The sequence below is a fragment of the Peromyscus eremicus genome, chromosome 1 (genome assembly GCF_949786415.1).
Source record: "Peromyscus eremicus chromosome 1, PerEre_H2_v1, whole genome shotgun sequence".
Taxonomy (NCBI): Eukaryota; Metazoa; Chordata; class Mammalia; order Rodentia; family Cricetidae; genus Peromyscus; species Peromyscus eremicus.
Genome location: NC_081416.1, coordinates 52,267,808 through 52,286,138, shown reverse-complemented (window position 1 = coordinate 52,286,138; position 18,331 = coordinate 52,267,808). Strand labels below are relative to the sequence as shown.

At 48.7% G+C, this 18,331-nt stretch overlaps 1 protein-coding gene across 2 annotated transcripts; it reads left to right on the top strand.

The window, feature by feature from the left end:
• The first annotated feature begins 736 nt into the window (after window positions 1-736).
• Window positions 737-16,716, top strand: Slc22a8 (solute carrier family 22 member 8). 2 transcript variants are annotated; one of them, XM_059248589.1, is made up of 10 exons: window positions 737-1,069; window positions 10,744-10,847; window positions 11,322-11,476; window positions 11,968-12,136; window positions 13,894-14,017; window positions 14,206-14,321; window positions 15,203-15,417; window positions 15,743-15,851; window positions 15,986-16,189; window positions 16,276-16,716. In XM_059248589.1, the coding sequence occupies exons 1-10, from the start codon at window positions 737-739 to the stop codon at window positions 16,367-16,369; spliced, it is 1,623 nt and encodes a 540-aa protein (XP_059104572.1). In that variant the 3' UTR covers window positions 16,370-16,716. The 2 variants fall into 2 exon arrangements, with proteins under 2 accessions (XP_059104572.1, XP_059104577.1); XM_059248594.1 differs by lacking the exons at window positions 13,894-14,017; window positions 14,206-14,321.
• Window positions 16,717-18,331: the final 1,615 nt, after the last annotated feature.

Below are 18,331 nucleotides of genomic sequence, written 5' to 3'. Positions count from 1 at the left end.
TGAAGGCCCCCAAGTCTAGCACCCAAGAACACCCCAAAGCCAGGCCCTGCTTCCTCACTGTGACTAGTCAAACCCCTAGTGCCTTCGGTAACCTGCTTGGACTCTTCTGATACTCCAGCATGGGGGACTCACCCCAGGGAACAGCAAGGAGGCTTTGAACTTGGGGAGGTCCTTTCCAGCCCACACAGAGCAATACAGGAATGTGTATTATTCTTCCCCTCACCCACCTCCAGCCTGTGCAACCAACATCCAAGTCTGGACCCTTGGTTCCTACTATGCGGCCTGTGCAGCCCCATGCATGCATGCACACCTATAACATATAAGCACAGGGCCACATGCCTGCATTCACACAGCCTTCATGCGGCATCTTAAATGTGTGCAAATTGTAGATATCTCTGCGCCCACACATCTGTGTGTGTGTGTGTGTGTGTGTGTGTGTGTGTGTATACACTATTGGTATTTCACATCCCTTCATGCAGCTAGGTATATCCTCATGCATCCACACACCAGAGCCCCCACATCTTTACACATACATACACACAGACATAGCTCCATACACATGCTCACACATGGAACTAGGTACATCTTTGTGCATGTGGTTCTATGTTCCTCCACAGGCCTATATCACACACACACACACACACACACACACACACACACACACACACGCACACACAAACACATCCCTCTTGGCCTGATGCCTTGCCTACAGCTTTGGTTCATCTTGCCTGGTGCCATGACCTTCTCCGAGATTCTGGACCGTGTTGGAAGCATGGGCCCCTTCCAGTACCTGCATGTGACCTTGCTGGCCCTCCCAGTCCTCGGAATAGCCAACCACAACTTGCTACAGATCTTCACAGCCACCACCCCTGCCCACCACTGTCGCCCGCCACCCAACGCCTCAATAGGGCCCTGGGTGCTCCCCTTGAGTCCAAATGGGAAGCCTGAGAAGTGTCTCCGTTTCATGCATCTGCCCAATGCCAGTCTTCCCAATGATACCCAGGCGGCCACTGAGCCATGCTTGAATGGCTGGATCTACAACAGCACCAGAGACACCATTGTGACAGAGGTATGTCTGGCACCCTCAATCCCCCACCTTATCTTAGGTAGTCCCATAGACCCTACAGCACTTGTGGATAGGAAGAGAGGCAGGGGGCCTAGACTTCCCGGGATTGGAGAACAGAGGACTGGGCAAAAAGGAAGGATCCTAGTACTAATGAAGAGGAGCTGAATGGTTTGGTTCCTTCATGCTCAGAGCCCAAGCATTCCTTCAATAATCCATGGGGGCATTGTTCTTTAGCTGGCACAGTACTAAGTTCCAGGGATTCAGAAAATGTACAGTCCCTGCTCCTGGTGGGGTGTTATAACCTTGTTGGATAGCATCAGTGGGCGAAAACACCACATGAAGAAGTGTAAAATAACTTGTTACCTCATGCTATGCCGTGACCTTGGACTGTGACCTACCACCATTGGACTGGTTATAGGGACAGGAAAGGGTGGGCATTGCAGGAAGCCCTTCTAAAGACGCAGCCCTGGAGCTGAGACCGGAACACCAGGCAAGGGTTAACCAGACTAGGAGGGAGAAAAGGAACATTCCATCCTGTGTAAAGCATTGCGTCGGGGGAGGGGGGTGTAGAAAAGGGATTTCACGGAGCAGAGGTTGAAAGACTCCTGAGCAGATCCAGTCACCCACACAGGTACTATGGCTTCACCTCCCAGTCATCCTTCTTGGAGGAACTGATTCTCTCACTAGAGTTAAATCAAACTAGAATTAAAACTAGAGTTTAATCAAATCCTTCAATGAACTGACAGGCAGGAGACTGACAGGAGGAAGAGAGGAAACAGGAATGGTGTTTCCTGAATGTCGACTGATTGCCAGGCATGGTTGGGTGCTTTGCAGATACTGTCTTGTTGCTGCCTAGGGTGAGGCCCTCAGTCCTGGGGAAGAGAAGTGATTGTTCAGTGCAGTGTACACGATCAGTTTCACGGCTGGATTTTAAAGCAAAATGGCCCTAAGTACAAAGTACAAGGGATGAGTTAGCTGTAAATTCCAGGGAGGCTTAATAAAGGGACACCCTGTGAGCCCCACAAGTGCAGGATCCAAACATTGCTTCACTAGAAGACCTTTGCCTTGCAAATACACTCCCAGGTAGCCACTCTGTGAGTCTGGGCTTTCTGAAATCCTAAGGAAGGCAATGTCTTTAGCTCCATTTCACAGATGAGGAATGGAGGCTTAGCCTTGACTTTCTTCTGTAGGTAGAGGTAGGATTTGAATCCAAGACCATCTACACCGTCTATATAATTATTCGTGTAGTTAACAAATATTTATTCTACAGAAAGCATTTGTAATATGCCAGACACTATTCTAAACACCTTGCAAATGTTAACACTTTCGATCACATCCGTTATTTTTCTGCTCTGTGTCAATCATAGCATTCAGATGATATAGCATCAAGTATCCAGAACTTTGGGCACAGTGGTGTTATGATGCAGAATGCTGAGGCCACAGAGTCAAAGAAGACACTAGTCTTCCAGGTGCTTACCTTTAGAAGGTACACAGATGCACGCCCCTAGGGGTCCAGTAGTTTGATGGAATCTGCGTAGATTCACTGCTGTGTCCCCAGCACCTGGAATAATACCTGGCACAGAGGAGGGGCTCTGGGGAGTAAATATTTGTGGAAGGAATAAATAAATGTTCCATAATCTTAAGATTCTGAAAACCCAATGGGGAGGTTTCTAACCAGCACAGGGGCTAGGAGGTCCTATTGGAGTCAGTCACGCTTGCTCTGAATGTAAAAGAGAAGTAAGAGGTAAGGAGTGAGCCCTAATGGGCAGTACACCCCAGATACAAGGCACAGAATGCCAAATGCAAAGTCACAGATGCACAGACTGAAGAACAGACAAGAACAGTGAGGCATGGAGGCTGTTGGACATGGGACAGGAGAGGACAGCAGGATGGCCTGGTGTGGTCACTAAGCTAAATGTGTGGCCTCTGTAACAAGGGAGTAGGAGTCATCAGATGTGGAAGTCTTTAAGAAGGAGTGTGGCAGGCTCAGGTCGCCATCTGAGGAGCCTCACTCTGCAGGATAGAGAGTGGCTTGTAGGGAGAGATTTTGTCTACCAGCAGGGAAAGCTAGTAGGAAGCTGCATAGGACTCTGGGATGGAGGTGACACATAGATGGAATGGTGGGTTTAGAAACTAGAAGAGGATAGGGAATTGGAATCTGAGGACCTGGTGGCTGAACAGATGTGGGAGAAAAGAGCAGATAGGAAATCAAGGACATGCCCATAAGTTTCCCAGCGTGTGAGAGAAGGAGAAAGTGAAGAAAGAAAGCGCTTACAAGGAGTAATGAGTTGGCCTAGTCACGAACATGGTGTGTGAGTGCACAGGTGCCAGATAGATAGAGGTGTGTGCATGGATTCATTTCATCCTCACAGCCCTCGGAGTTTAGCACCTTGATTATCCTGTTTGCAGAGATGAGGAAGTTGGAAAACAGGTCCCTAGTCGAGGCACAACATTCACACAGGGCAGAGTGGAGAATTCAAGTCCCTGAGGTAGGACTCTAGAGACCATGCTCCTTAAGGCTGCACAGAACCTGACCCGTAGTTCATGAGACTGGCTGTCCACCCTTCACCCCACTGAGAGAATTGGGTGGTCTGACTCGTCCACAGATGCCCCACCCCACCCTGCAGGAGCTCCTCCAGGACAGGGACAGTATCTGTCCCACCTTTATCTGTCATCACAGGACTAGGTATGCAGTAGGTGCTTAAACAATGCTAAATACAGGATAAGTTTCTCCTGCAGAGGCACTGCTGACCACTGGGGAACAGCTTCCTCTCCAGGTCATTCCTCAGGTGGGCTTCCGGGAGCCATGCCAAGAGCAGAGGCTACAGGGCCTCATACACAGTCAAGCGTCAGTTCACCTTTGTGCCAGCCAAATTTCTAGTCACCATTACATTCCTTGAGATGATGTGAGTCTGCACAATGCAGAGGATCAGCAGTCCTCAGAGGGGCTGCACCCTTGTCCATGTCAGACCTCATTTAGCTCTACATTAAGCTCTAATTCCCTGGGGACACAGCCATGACAAGCCCACAAGAAGGTTCTCCTACCCTGCCCAGCCACTGAAACATTAATGACCAAACCCAACAACCAGAACAAACACAAACACTGTGGTCTTCTGTTCATTCAGCCATGGCAAATACAAGCTCCATCTGCTTGGGGTGGGTAGAATGGAGTTCTGCCTCCCATGTGATAGAGGCAATCAGGACTTTTCAGAAGGAGCTTTAACGAGGACATTAAGAGGAAACAAAGACCTTTCTTTTATGCCTGGAAAGCTCGGGAGCCTGGGTGCTGATCCCTAGGTTCCCAGGAGTATAACTCACAGCCACATACACTGACTCAGCCCGCAGCCCCCTGGGCCTGGGACCAGCCTCAAGTGAGGAAAGTGCGCCTTTCAAAGGCCCCTGGGCTTCCTCTTGGCTTTGCACCCTCCTGTCCTGATTCCAGGGCCACAAGAAGTTCATGACCTGTACCCCAGGCAGGACCCTTGCAGGGTCCTTGGTCAACCACTTCTGACCTCCCAGTCCTCCTCACCAAATCCCCAGGCTACCCAGGTTCAGGACACTTATCGGTCTGTCTCTCGTGTTCAGTCCCGTTCCTGCTCCACATTCCCACTGGCTGCCCTCAACCCTGCTTCAAGCACTCTCTGCTTCAACCTCTTCCTCAGCCTCCTGAGCAGAGTGGCCCTTCTCTTTTCCTCCTTACCACCTTTCTGCTGTTCCAGGCCAGGCAGGAAGACAAGGCAGAGGTTTCTGTCATTTTCTTCCAGAACCAGCTCCTTGGGGCTTAGTTATGCCACCAGACTGGGAAAAGAAATCCAGTGCAGGACTAGGTTATGGAGAGCAAGAAGGCTGTGTAGAACTCACAGGAGCTGATGGGAATTATAAGCCCAAGCCATACAAGCCCAGGGCGGGAGAGAAGCACCAAGAAACTAATGTCTGGCTTCCTCCAATGAGCACATTACCTTTCCCTCTCTGAGCCTCAACAGTAAAAATATGTATGATAGCCCTGCCCTGTTTATTCATTCATCCAGTATTCATTAAACAAACTCTAAGATGTATTATAACCAACTATTCTGTTAGTTTCTAGGGATAAAAAGCCAAGTGAGATGTCTTCTGCCCTCAGCAAGGCTACAGAATAAAGGAGAGGAAAAACAAAGACATGAGTGGCAAGAAGGCTTCATAGCATGTACCCTGTTGGCAGTAAAAAGAGGCTTCGTAGCATTTGCCCTCCTAGTAGTAAAATCAGAGCTGCAGAGACAAGGGCAACCTTACCTTCACGGGGAGTCAGACTTCTCAGACATTCATCCACCTCACAAGTATGAGTTGACCACCTAGAGGAGCCCCTGACACTCAGAAAAGATTATCAAAGGACAGGCAACACGCCTGAGTAAGGGAATCAAGGAACCATTCGTTTTCACTGACTCAGAGTAAAACCTGATTAAATCCAAGGATTACACCAGCCTCTGGAGCCCCAGTCAAAGAAAGCACAGAAACCACTCCAGATGTCATGAATATTCAAGCCTTCTGGTGCAGGTTTTACCAAGACCTTCTGAGGGCTTTGCACTGGGAGCTTTCCACAGGAGTTCCATCAAAGGCTTCCAGAATGCTCTAAAATCTTGCTCTTTCAGAAACTCGGTATGCCTTTAAAAACACATCCCATTTGCTCCACACCCGTTCCCTCGTCTATTCTCAATCCCTTTCCCATCATTACCTATAAGGCCAATAGACGTTTCACACAAAGCCAAATCACACAGTTTATTCATTTCTAGCAAATTCCCCCAAATCGGGTAGCTTAAAACAACAAAGATTTTATTATCTCACAGATCTGGAGACTAGAAGTCCAAACCCCACAGCATCAGTATGTTCTCCACAAAGGCCCTACAAAGAATCACCCCTGTCTCTTCTAGCTTCAGGTGGCTGCTGACAGCCTTGGCACTGCTTGGCTCCTGGGTCCCCCTCTAAGCTCCGCCTCCATCCTGTCCTGTCTGTGCATGTCTCTACCCTTCCTACCCAGTACGGCCTCACTATAACTCAGCTAATTATACCTAAACAACTTGATTTCCAGTCTAGAAGGCTAGAACTGTGTCTTTTGAGGGGACACAGTCAACTCCTAATGGCTGCAGGTCTCAGACCTGGGCCCTACAGATTATGTTGCTCTGCAGGGTGGTCACAACCCCATTTTTCTCATTGCTTCTCATGAGCTTCGTTACTCATGAAATCTCTGAAAGAAATTTACAGTGTAACTGAAGTTTGCTCTTTTTTTTTTCTTTTTAAAGTTTTAACCACAGAGTACTTCTTTTGAACTTCTAAACATCAGTAAGGGGTGGTACTACTCCAGTGGATGTCATGGTGTAGTTTGAAGCTTTCTCTCCTCACTACATAGAGTTGTGTGCTAGATACTGCCCATCCCACCACACACGCATCTCACAAAGGAGGCAGTTTTCCTCAGAGAATTTGGAATGTAAACCTCTCGTGCAGACGTGGAGGGTGATACAAATTCCATTTTCATCTGCAACGTTTTGGTGCTATAACAAAAGCCTCAGCAATAAGTCATGGCTTGACTATTACTAATAAAGAAGTGTTTCTTCTGTAAGAGTTCTGAAAAAAAAAATAGCATTCCAGACTGATGGTTAGATCTGCAGGGCCATCCAGGGACCCAGACTGACAGCAACTCAGTACTTGCCTCCTGGGGTTGTTGCTATTATCACTATTCCTACCCATAAGAAAAGAGAAAGCATGTACGCCCAGGCCAAGGAGTCCCTCTTAAGCCAACAGGTAGAAATGCCACACATATCTTCCACTTCAGCTTCCTTATCAATAACAACATGGCTCCCCTCAGGTACAGCATCACACAGGGGGTGTGCTTTTTGCTGCAAAGGAAAGAGGTGAAGTAATTTATGTGAGCAGTAGGTCCTTTCTTTAAATTTTCCTGAATGGCTTAAGACGGCATGTCATAAAATACCAGAACTCTCTCTAAACACCTCCCACCCCCATGACCGCCATGCTTCTCTCCCTACACCCTCACTTCCTCCTGTATTCCGTTTCCTCTATTGCTGCCACACCATACCATGTAGATCCCCTTCCCTGTTAGAAATGTCTACCAGGATTACTGGACATGTTGGCTCACCTGGAGCTAGCTGGAAGATCTGGAGTCCTCATCCACCCCCATCCCGCCTCACTTCCAGAAGAGAAAGGTAGAAAAGAACTCCTTGGGCTCTCCCCACACTTTATTTATGAAACACTCTTAGGAGGCATTTCTAGGGAACATTCTTCACTTCATTACACAAGTAATTCAGGATGTCTGGAGCAAAGAATGTGTGCTGGGATTAGCAGGAGATTAGAGCAGACAGGTTGACCAGGCCAAAGCATAGCCAGCCTTATAAACCTCTCAGCAGGGGAGTGAGTGTCCTTACCTAGCCAACAACAGGGAACCAGGGACTATTTAGCAAAATAAAAACCTAAAAGCCAATTTTGTCACTGGGAAAGGAGTGGGGAAGACTTGTCATGCACTTGTCACAGTAACCTGCTCTGAGCCTGTTTCCTCACCTGTAAAACGGGAACATACAACATGGATGTTGTGAGGCTTAAAGAAATTAAAGTATAGAAAAATTTTAACTTATGACAGTGCCTGGTACAGAGAGCCCTCAGCAAACATCAGCTGTTACTGTGCGTTCAGAGGCCAGACGGCGAGGCCTATACTAAGGCAATTGTAATGAAGATAGAGGGCCTGGAGGATAGACTCAGGAGTTAAGAGCACTTGTTGCTCTTACAGGGGACCTGCTTTCTGTTTCTGGCATCTACACGGCAGCTCACAACCATCCATCCATAACTCCAGTCTGAGAGACTCTGACATCCTCATCTGATCTCGTCTGGAGGCACCAGCCACACACGGTGCACTTCAACATATGCAGGCAAAACACTCAATATACACAAAAGAAATAAATCTAAAAAATAGAAAAATCCAGTTTCAAAAACAAATGCAGCTGGGTGTGGTGGCACACTCTTTTAATCCAAGCACTAGGTAGGCAGAAGCAGGCCAGTCTCTGTGAGTTGTTCTATATAATGAGTTCCAGAACAGCCAGAGCTATGTAAAGAACCCCTGTCTCAAATGTGTATATATATATATATGCATATTTTATATATATATATATATTTGAATATATATATTTGAAACTTGAAGATCAAATGACTGTGGGTGGGGTATCTGCAAACACCAGAGCCAACAGAGTTTTGATCTGAGTGAGGCAAGAAGTCCGGTTCAACATGACTCAGTAACTTGTGTTGGTTCAAACTTCTAGAGTCTGATCTCAGGTAGTTTATTTTAGGCATATTTAAGTATAGTACAATTTTGGAAAAGTTTTCGTGACAATTAGCTCAATCTTGTATGCACAATAAAGCTTAAGGCATCACTTTATCAAAACTCTTAGTGATCTCTTCCATAAAAATGGGTTCTAGAGATTGGCTGAGAAACAATGCTCACAATAAGGGTCCAAGGCAGTGGTTCTCAACCTTCCTAATGTTGCAACCCTTTAACGTAGTTCCTCATATTGTGGTGACCCCAACCATAAAATTATTTCATTGCTACTCCATAATGGTAATTTTGCACTGTTATGAATCATAATGTAAATATCTGATATGCAGGATATCTGATATGCAGTCCCACAGGTTGAGACCACTGGTCTAGGGAGAATGAGTAAAATAAGCATAAGAGTCTAGGGGAAGCCAGGTGTGGTGGCATATGCCTTTAATCCCAGCACCTGAGAGGCAGAGGCAGGTGGATCTCTGAGTTCAAGCCCAGCCTGGTCTACAAATCAAGTTCCAGGACAGCCAGGGCTACACAGAGAAACCCTGTCTCAAAAAAGCAAAGGAAAGAAAGGAAGGAAGGAAGGAAGGAAGGAAGGAAGGAAGGAAGGAAGGAAGGAAGGAAAGAAGGAAGGAAGAAAGAAAGGAAGGAAGAAAGAAAGGAAGGAAGGAAGAGAGGGAGGGAGGAAGGAAGGAAGGAAGGAAGGAAGGAAGGAAGGAAGGAAGGAAGGAAGGAAGGTCTGGGGGAATCAGGTGTGGCCTGGCCCTACAGATAGCACAGGTCACCAGACTATTACTTATGTACATTCCCAGCCTTCTAGGTGGAAAACAAATTATACCTGTTTCCCTTTGAAGAGACAACCATGCGTGTTTAACATTCCTGGTTTCCCTAGTGCATATCTGTGAGCACCAAGATATCATGTCCTCTATGGGGCAGAAGAGAGAGGAAAGAGTCAAAAAGAGGACACCAGCATGCTCTCTTATACGTGGGTTTCTTAGGAGTATAGAATCATATTTGTCAGAGGCCATGGATTGAGGAGATTGGTGTGGAGTGGACGCAGGAAAGCTACTCATCAATGGATACACAGCTGTAGGTGAATGGGAAGAATAAGCTTGAGTTCTGTTTGCACGGCAGGGTGATTATAGTCCTCACAATGGATTGAATATCAAAACAGCTGAACGGAGGAACTTTAAATGTATCACCACAAAAAAACATAAAGCAGGAAAAGTTGAGGACAGGTTTCCATAGCACGATTTATTCTTTGCATGAATGTTGAAAACATGGCAGTGTTATCCACACGTGTAATATAATTAGGATTCATCGATTCAAAGCCATGTAAATTTCAAAAATAAAGATTTTTAAAAGCCAGGTCTGCCATTCGGTGTGCAAGGAACCTTACAATGAGTGGAATGACAAGTCCTGTTAAGTCTGGAATGTTCGTGGGCTGTCATCCAGGTAGTGTTTTCCAGTATGCCATGAACTCCAATGGTCTGAAGGCCAGAGGAGAGGCTGGGCTGCAGAAATCGATTTGGGCTCTTGGGCATGAAGAGTAGGTGGCCGTGCCTTGGGGAAAGTGCCTTAGATGAAGGGCAGGATCCAGAGGGAGCCCTGGAGAAGCTAGCAGGATGGGGCGGGGAGAAAGAAGCGGGGAAGGTGGGGGCAAGAAGCAAGAGGAGAGCCAGAAGGAGGGGAGCCCAGGGGTAAGTCAGGTCAGAATGTAGAAGGTCTGTAGTGCGGCGACAGAGAAGCTGTGGGTGGCTTGGTGAGCACAGCTTCCGTGTGTTGGTCAGGGCAGAACTGAGAAATGAGTGAAGAGGGTGCGTGGCAACGAGGATTCTTGTTGAAGAGAACTGAAAAGTTTATAGGGAAGACTGATGGAGAAGAGTTGGGAGAGAAAGAGAGAAGGAGGAGGAGGAGAGAAAGAGAGAAAGGGGAGGGAGGGAGAGAGGGAGAGACCCAAAGAGTAGACCTTAAGAGAAGGAGAGGTGAAGTCAAGGATGCAGGTGGGGGACTAGCCTTGGAAATGTGGGGGAAACGAGGAGGCAGACTGGGAGCTGCAGAGCACAGATGGACTTTCAGTGGAAGAGGCTGAGGACAGAGGTCAATGGGGCAGCTGAGCAGACTCTGTAAACCATACAACAGGTCACACACACTTGAGAAATGCTATCATCAAGCAATCATGGGTCAAAGGCCTAAGGAACCCCGCCCCCCCTCCCCCAGGCAGAAAGAATTGGTGCTTGGGAGCCAAAGACCAGGCTCAGGGAAGCCAAGGCATCTGAGTGCATGCATGCGCGCGCATGTGAAGGTGCAGGCTGAGCATGGCTTGAGGGGACTGGACTGTGTTGAATTGGCATGGCCCTACCTTGCTCTTGTGCAGTGGGACCTGGTGTGCAGCTCCAACAAACTGAAGGAGATGGCCCAGTCGGTCTTCATGGCAGGCATACTGATTGGAGGGCCCGTGTTTGGAGAACTGTCAGACAGGTGAGGCTCGGGAGCACATTCCACATACATCCCCTCCTAACTCTGTTACGCCCATGTACCCCAAAGAAGCAAAAGCTGGGAGAGGTGGGAAGGATGATCCTCCATGGGCAGATACCATTCCCTTGTCCCAAAGTCCTCTCAACCCAGGTTTTTCAGACACAGGATTGTGGTTACACAGTGTAAAGCCAGGGCAGGTGGATTACTTAGAGATACGTGGTCTTTTGACCTCTGCTCGGTCAACTAAGCAGAGGCAGAGGAAATAACTCATTAACTCAATGCTCCTACTGCAAACTTGTTGAAAAACAGCAATTACCAGCAAGGCTCCGTCTGGTGAGAGCGTTATATGCTCCACCTGGTCTTTGAGTGAGGATTGGGGGTTAGCCTTCAGCCCTTTGCCCCAAAGCCTGCAAAGTCACCCAATCTGGCAATCAGACGCGGTGGCTAACCTGGCCCTTCCTCTCTTCTGAGCTGCAGGTTTGGCCGAAAGCCCATCCTGACCTGGAGCTACCTACTGCTGGCAGCCAGTGGCTCAGGCGCTGCCTTCAGCCCCAGCCTCCCCGTCTATATGATCTTCCGATTCCTGTGTGGCTGCAGCATCTCAGGCATTTCTCTGAGCACCGTTATCTTAAGTGAGCCACAGTGGGGGCCCGAGCAGGAAGGCTTTGGGGAGCACCAGCCAAAAGCTGAGAGAGTGGGTTCGATTCAACCAGAGGCCTACCTTTGATTTCTTAAGACCCTTCTGAATTTCCCAACAATCACAAACATAATGACAGCAGCTACGACGCTATAGGACTTGCCTTGGGTCTGAGTACTCTGCTAGGCATATGGTCCTGTTCAGTGCATACGCAGAAGTGAATGATACGTTAGCTGTTGTACAGATGATGAAGTTGAGGTGCAAAGCAAGGGAATTAATTTACTTGCCAGTGGAGAGGCATATTAAGATTGAAGTGGGGCAGAGAGAGGCTCAGACTTGAGTCCTGTGTCCTTGAGTGATGATAATTGAATCCTTTAGATCAGATGAAGTCAGGTAGCTGCTGGGAGGCAGAAGCTGATACCACTTCACAGGGAGGTGCCTGAGGCCTGATGAGACCCTAATCTAGTCCTTGGGCTCCTCTCACAGATGTGGAATGGGTACCCACCTCCATGCGGGCCATCTCATCAACATCAATTGGGTACTGCTACACCATTGGCCAATTCATTCTGTCCGGCCTGGCCTATGTCATACCTCAGTGGCGCTGGCTACAGTTAACTGTGTCTGTTCCCTTCTTCATCTTCTCCCTGTTATCCTGGTACGTGGCCCTCTTCTGTTCTCCTCTCTACCCAATTCCACCATGGACAAATAAGGGATCCATGCCTAATCTAGCTATCCAACTCCATCTGTCCCCAGTTCCCTTGAGCCAGAGTCAAGGAAGGCCCTCCAGGGTGGAGGAGTTACATGTACTGAGGCATGCTGTAAGAGAGATGAGGTGTTGGGGGCACTGGAAGCTACCTGCAGCTGAAGAAGGGGCATGAGTTGAGATGGGCAGGAGGGGGCTGGTCCATCATGAGCACAGAAATCCAGGGTGGCCTCAACTTCACGTGGAAGAGGATGGAAAAGCACAGAAAGTGTCTGTGGGGCTGGCAGGCCTACCCAAATTTCTATCTGGGGGGGGGGGAATGGCCCAGAAATACAGACCCACATGGTGAGGCTGAGGACAGAAGGGAGGGGGCTGTGCAGGCTAGAGGATGCTGGGAGAGAAATCTGAAAGACATTTTGAAGGAAGTATCTACAGCATTGGGAGATTTTCAGATGAAAAGTACAAAAGAATATCCACAGTGGAGCCTCAGCCTGGAAATCTATGAGAACTGAGGTGGTCTGCTAGGAGATGCAGAGAGGCCAGAGATCAACCTGTTGAACCCCAGTTCACACAGGAAGATGAAAAAATCAGCCTGCATAACTCGCTGTTGAAGCCAAGCACTGGAAGTCACAAGCATTCCGAGGGAGACTGTGAAACCATGGAGTAACTATTTATAAATTATGCATAATACCCCGTCCTGGACATTAATTAGTGTTGTCTCTGGTCCTTGTCGCACCTCTGTTTGATGGGAGCGTTATTGTCCCTATCCAAAGATGAGAAAACTCGGGGAAAGTTACAAGGAAAAGCACAGACTCGAGATGGAACTTCAACTTGGAAATGATCACAGAAGTGTCAGAGATGAATAGCAATCTGAAAGGGAGGGGTAGGACTAGAGAGTGGGGGCAGAAACGTGCATAACCTGGGGTGGGAGCAGTCCGAGTCGGGAGAGCAAAGGGTGGTCAGCAGAGTACAGTGAGAGCTCAGTGCCCTTTACCCTGTGGCTTGGGGCAGGCCTCACCCATTCTGAGCCTCAAGGCTCTTCTAGATAAGATGGGGATGGTATTGCTGATTACCCTAAGTTTTGTGGGGCTAACCTACAGGAAGGCTTGCTGAGTGGGAGTCATTGCTGTCATTATTCTCAGGAGACAAGGCTGGAGCCCTGGGCCCGGCCATGAAGCATGAGAGGAACTCCTTCACAGTCTTGGTGAGAGCAGGCTCACAGGACTGTCAAGGTAGAAACGAAGCTCTAAGTCCATGAGCAACAGACTCAAAAAGTTGGGATCAGGGGTCTGAAGCCAGGTATCAGCGTCCACCCTCCAAAGGCCCTAAAGGAATCCAGACCAAGGAAGGTTAGGGAAGTAGAGGCAAATGACCCTCCAGCCGTCCAGCCTCAGGTATACCATCCCCTCCCCAGGCTCCGCCTACCGTAGTCTAGTCCTTGGGGCTCTTAGCTAAGGAATACACCCAACAACAGCCCCCAACCAACCTAGGTTGGGAGCATTAGAAAGCTGTTTTAGAAGTGCGGGGACAGAATGCTGGAATTTGTGCTAACTAGAGGCAGCCCAGATACAAAGATGCCAATGTGAAGTTCCGCAGAAAGTGCACAAGGCCCCTGAGGTTTCTGGGCCTCCTATCCCATGACCCTGGACGCAGACATCTCAAAAGGGACTCTGGAACGGGAACCATTATGTTTTGACTCTGGCCCCCAGGTGGGTACCAGAGTCCATTCGCTGGCTGGTTCTGGCTGGAAAGTTCTCAAAGGCCCTGAAGACGCTCAAGCGGGTGGCCGCCTTCAACGGCAAGCAGGAGGAGGGGGGAAAGCTCACCACTGAGGTAGGTGAGGAGGGATTGCAGTCGGGGCAGGACCGTGTGTCTGCCTCCCTTGCCTCTCTTTCCTTGGCTTACAGCTGTCTTCCATCTGCTCCCCCACTGAATCCTCTGGAAGAACTTAGACTTGAAACCTCCTTCCCTTCCACCAGCTAGGCCCACTAACAGCACCCTTCCTTCTCCTGTGTCCCAAGGAGCTGAAGTTCAACCTGCAGAAGGACATCACCTCAGCCAAGGTCAAATACGGCTTATCTGACTTGCTCCGGGTATCCATCCTGCGCCGTGTGACCTTCTGTCTCTCCCTGGCCTGGTAACCTGCCCACCTCACCCTACCCATGCCCTGCACAGGGTTGATGAACAAGGAGATGTCCATCAGGGCAAAGCCTAGGGTACCTGCAAGAGAAATCAAAGGAATATCTCCTGGGGGCCACCAAGCCCAGCTTCCATCCCAGAAGTCCCATACTCAGCTAAGAGTGTCTGCTTCCCTCTGAGGTCGTACCGCCCCACACAGGGCAAGTGCTCTAGACCCTTCAGTGCACCTCCTGGTGACAGAACTTTCTCCACAGTCAGCCTCTCTGCCCCTGAAGCCTAGCTCTGCCCTCTGGAGCCACACAGAGCAGAGCTGACCCTGCAGGTTGAAGACTTTCAGGAAGCAATTACATATCTCCCAAATTTCCTCTTCTGACTGATCCTACATCTTCCCCAAAGTCCTTTTGTGACCTAGTTGTGAGACCATTTTCCATCCTAGTCTTCCCCAGGATCAAATTTGTCCCACACTTTGCCATAATTCTGAGAGAGGAGGAGGAATTGTGTTCACACGGTTCACAGCTTGACTTTCACCTCTGCCTCTCTGGATGTTCCACTTCTACTGAACAAAAACAGATCATTTCCTGCCTCCTCTAGTCTCTGAGAGTCCCTCCAGTCCTGTTATTCTATGGAGCCAATCTTGGGCACCTTTGCTATGAACACCCTAGACCATGACCATGCAAGACATGACCAATAGATCCTAGCACTTTTCCTTGATTTCAGACACAGTCTCATAAAACTCAACTGTACTCAAGCAGACTATATCAATCAGCTATAGATAACACAATAAGCAAAACTATTTATCATTCTGATAACCCATGGACAGCTATGGGAAGAGATCTTAGCTTGGCTACAGATGCTGATCAGTGCCTCTCTGTCTCTCAGGTTTTCTACTGGTTTTGCCTACTACAGTTTGGCTATGGGGGTAGAAGAGTTTGGAGTCAACATCTACATACTCCAGATCATCTTTGGTGGGGTCGATATCCCAGCCAAGTTCATCACAATCCTCTCCATAAGTTATCTAGGCCGGCGCATCACCCAAGGCTTCCTCCTGCTCCTGGCAGGAGGGGCCGTGTTGGCCCTCATCTTTGTATCTTCAGGTGAGAGGTTAAGGCTACCCTAGGATCTTTTGGAAGACTCTGATACAGGCTGGAAAGTGAATTCCAGCTTTGTTAGCCTTCCTCCAATTCACTGTGCTGGCCTGAAACAGATCCCTGCTTTTTGTGGAGCTCAGGTTACTCTTCTCAAAAACAATCCAATTGGCCAACATGAAAAAGCATTAGGAGTTGCAGATGGGTTTTTACTCACCTTTTCATATGAGCTTCTGGGCAACCAAGCACAGAGGGAGACAAAGTCTGCTAAGGAGTGAAAACATTCAGGTGCTCATGAACACCCAGGCCCGTCCTCCAACCCCTTCCCATGTAGAAATGCCGCTCGTGAGAACAGCCCTGGCTGTATTTGGGAAAGGATGTCTGTCTGGCTCCTTCAGCTGCCTTTTCCTCTACACGAGTGAACTCTACCCCACAGTCCTCAGGTAGGTGATGCACCGGGGTCAGGGGCTAACAGATGGCTGTAGCATCCTCCTCCTGCCCTCTACCCAGGGGTCCCAGGACTGTCCTTTAAAAGCCCTCTGCACAGGCTGCCAATCCCTTCTCTGAACCCTCCCAGGCAAACAGGTATGGGTGTTAGTAACGTGTGGGCTCGAGTGGGAAGTATGATAGCTCCACTGGTGAAAATCACGGGTGAGGTGCGGCCCTTCATCCCTAATGTCATCTTTGGGACCACGGCCCTGTTGGGAGGCAGTGCTGCCTTCTTCCTGCTTGAGACCCTCAACCGGCCCTTGCCTGAGACTATCGAGGACTTGCAAGACTGGTGAGTTCTCTGCCTCTAGCCCCCAGGACTCCCCTTTGAGCAAACAGGCCAGAGCTTCAGGCTTTTCCTAAGCTCTATGTCTCTAGGCACCAGCAAGTCAAGAAAACAAAGCAGGAGCCAGAAGCAGAAAAGGCATCCCAGACAATCCCTCTGAAGACTGGTGGATCGGACCCAAGCTGAGAACAGAATCTTCTCTCCTGCCCTCCAGAGACTGATCCCAAGCAGGACCCTTCCAGGGCTTCTCAAGCACCTTGGGGCTTGGGGGAGACCCTGGGTGGGCCCATACTCTTAGAACAAAGATTTCTGAGAGTTCAGTCAAGGTATCTCCACCATCACCGCCTCCACCGTCACCCACAACCCAGACCTCACCTGTCCAAAGCTCTGACCACAAGGCTTCCCATACTCACCCCTGCACTCATCCTCCCTGCAACCCAGGGCCTGCCCTTCCATCTGCCCTTTCTGTATTGGCCACTTTCCTCCATTGTCCCATCTCCATTTCCCTTGAGATCCCCTAGCAGGTAGTTCTTTCCTCCCCCAAATTCTTTCCTTGGTGGGAAATTTCAATAAACCACAATGAAAGAACTCAGGCCACGTTGCTTGGGAAAGGACATGGGAAAGAGGGCTGGCCACCATGTGGACATGTGAGCACACACATGTCCATCTGTACTACGCAGACATACAGCTATGGGCACTCAGCGGCGTGCAAGCTGGGCTACTGTGAACACGTACATGTATTCTAGTCTGTGCAGCTGTAGCAGACAACCACAGGCTGGATTGTCTAAACAATAGAAATGTATTGCCCATAGCTCTGGAGGCTGGGAAGTTCCACCAAGGTCAAGGTATTCGCGTTCAGTGTCTGGTGAGAACCTTCTTATGGTGTCCCCACAAAGCTGGTTCCCTCTGGCCATTTCTATCTGTGTTAGTCAGCTTTCTATCACCATGACAAAATACCTGAAAAGGTGTAATGTAGGCTCTCAGTTCAAGGTTTTGAGGCACACTCACTAGGTACTGTTGCTTCAGAGCTAAGGGAGAACGTCAAGATAGGAGCACTTCACTCTTCTCCAAGGGTCTGTATTCCCAAGACCTGCTAATCAAATAGTTCCAGAACCCTACACGAGACCCTGCCTTTGTTAGGGTTTTTACTGCTGTGGTAAAACACCATGACCAAAAGCAACTCAGGGAGGAAAGGGTTTATTTCATCTTACAATGTTCAGGTCACACTCCATCACTGTGGGAAATCAGGACAAGAACTCAAGGCAGGGACTGAAGCAGAGGCTATGGAGGAACACTGCTTATTGGCTTATTCTTCCTGGCTTTCTCAGCCTGCTTTCTTATAGAACCTAGGACCACTAGCCCAGAGGTGGCCCCACCCACAGTGGGCTGGACGCTCCCACATCAATCATTAATCCAGAAAACACCCCACAAGTCTGCTTACAGGCTAGTCTTACAGAGGCATTTTCTCAATTAAGGTTCCCTCCTTCAAACTTGTGTTAAGTTGACAAAAAGTGAACCAGAACACTCAGCTTGGATCAACGCCATTCAAGTGCTCCACAGTAGCTATTGGTGACCACATAGGACAACGCCAACACACTCTATGAATTCTCATTATCAAGCACAGAGCTAATGACTACTCTCAAGTATGTATTTAAAGATTTGAGAGGGTGCTTAATAAACATGAAAAGGATTATATTGCACCCTGCCTCCACCTTTCAGTGATTTCTCATGGGGATAGAACTTCAACCTTTGTTCGTACAAGATCCACCAGAATCAGGCCCCAACCCGCCTCGGCAATTTGTTTTTAACACTCCACTTTTACAGGCTAAACTCCAGCTTCGCTCAGTTTCTTTCTGCTCAAAAACTGTTCCAGCCTTTCACTCAGCACTTGAATTTTCCCTGTCTGACTCCCACTACATTTGGCTCATCCACAACTCATCTTGGGGGTCTCAACTTGTGCAATTTCCTCCCAAAGGACTTCTGAGGCTCTAAAGCCTGGGTTAGGTACCCTACTGGTTGTACAATGAATCATGGTCTCAGTTGCATCTTGGTGTAGATTTCTCCAGAAGCAGACCCCAAGACAAGGATTTGATGTAAAGTGGCTTATTGGGGGGGATAGTCAAGAAAATAGAAAGTAGAAGAGTAAGT

Bases quoted from the DNA above. Each gene is read 5' to 3' on its own strand.
- Slc22a8 (XM_059248589.1), top strand. From the start codon at position 737: ATGACCTTCTCCGAGATTCTGGACCGTGTTGGAAGCATGGGCCCCTTC. The intron at 12,137-13,893 runs GTACGTGGCCCT...TCTGGCCCCCAG, and splicing joins ATCTTCTCCCTGTTATCCTG to GTGGGTACCAGAGTCCATTC. The intron at 15,418-15,742 runs GTGAGAGGTTAA...CTTCCCATGTAG, and splicing joins CCTCATCTTTGTATCTTCAG to AAATGCCGCTCGTGAGAACA.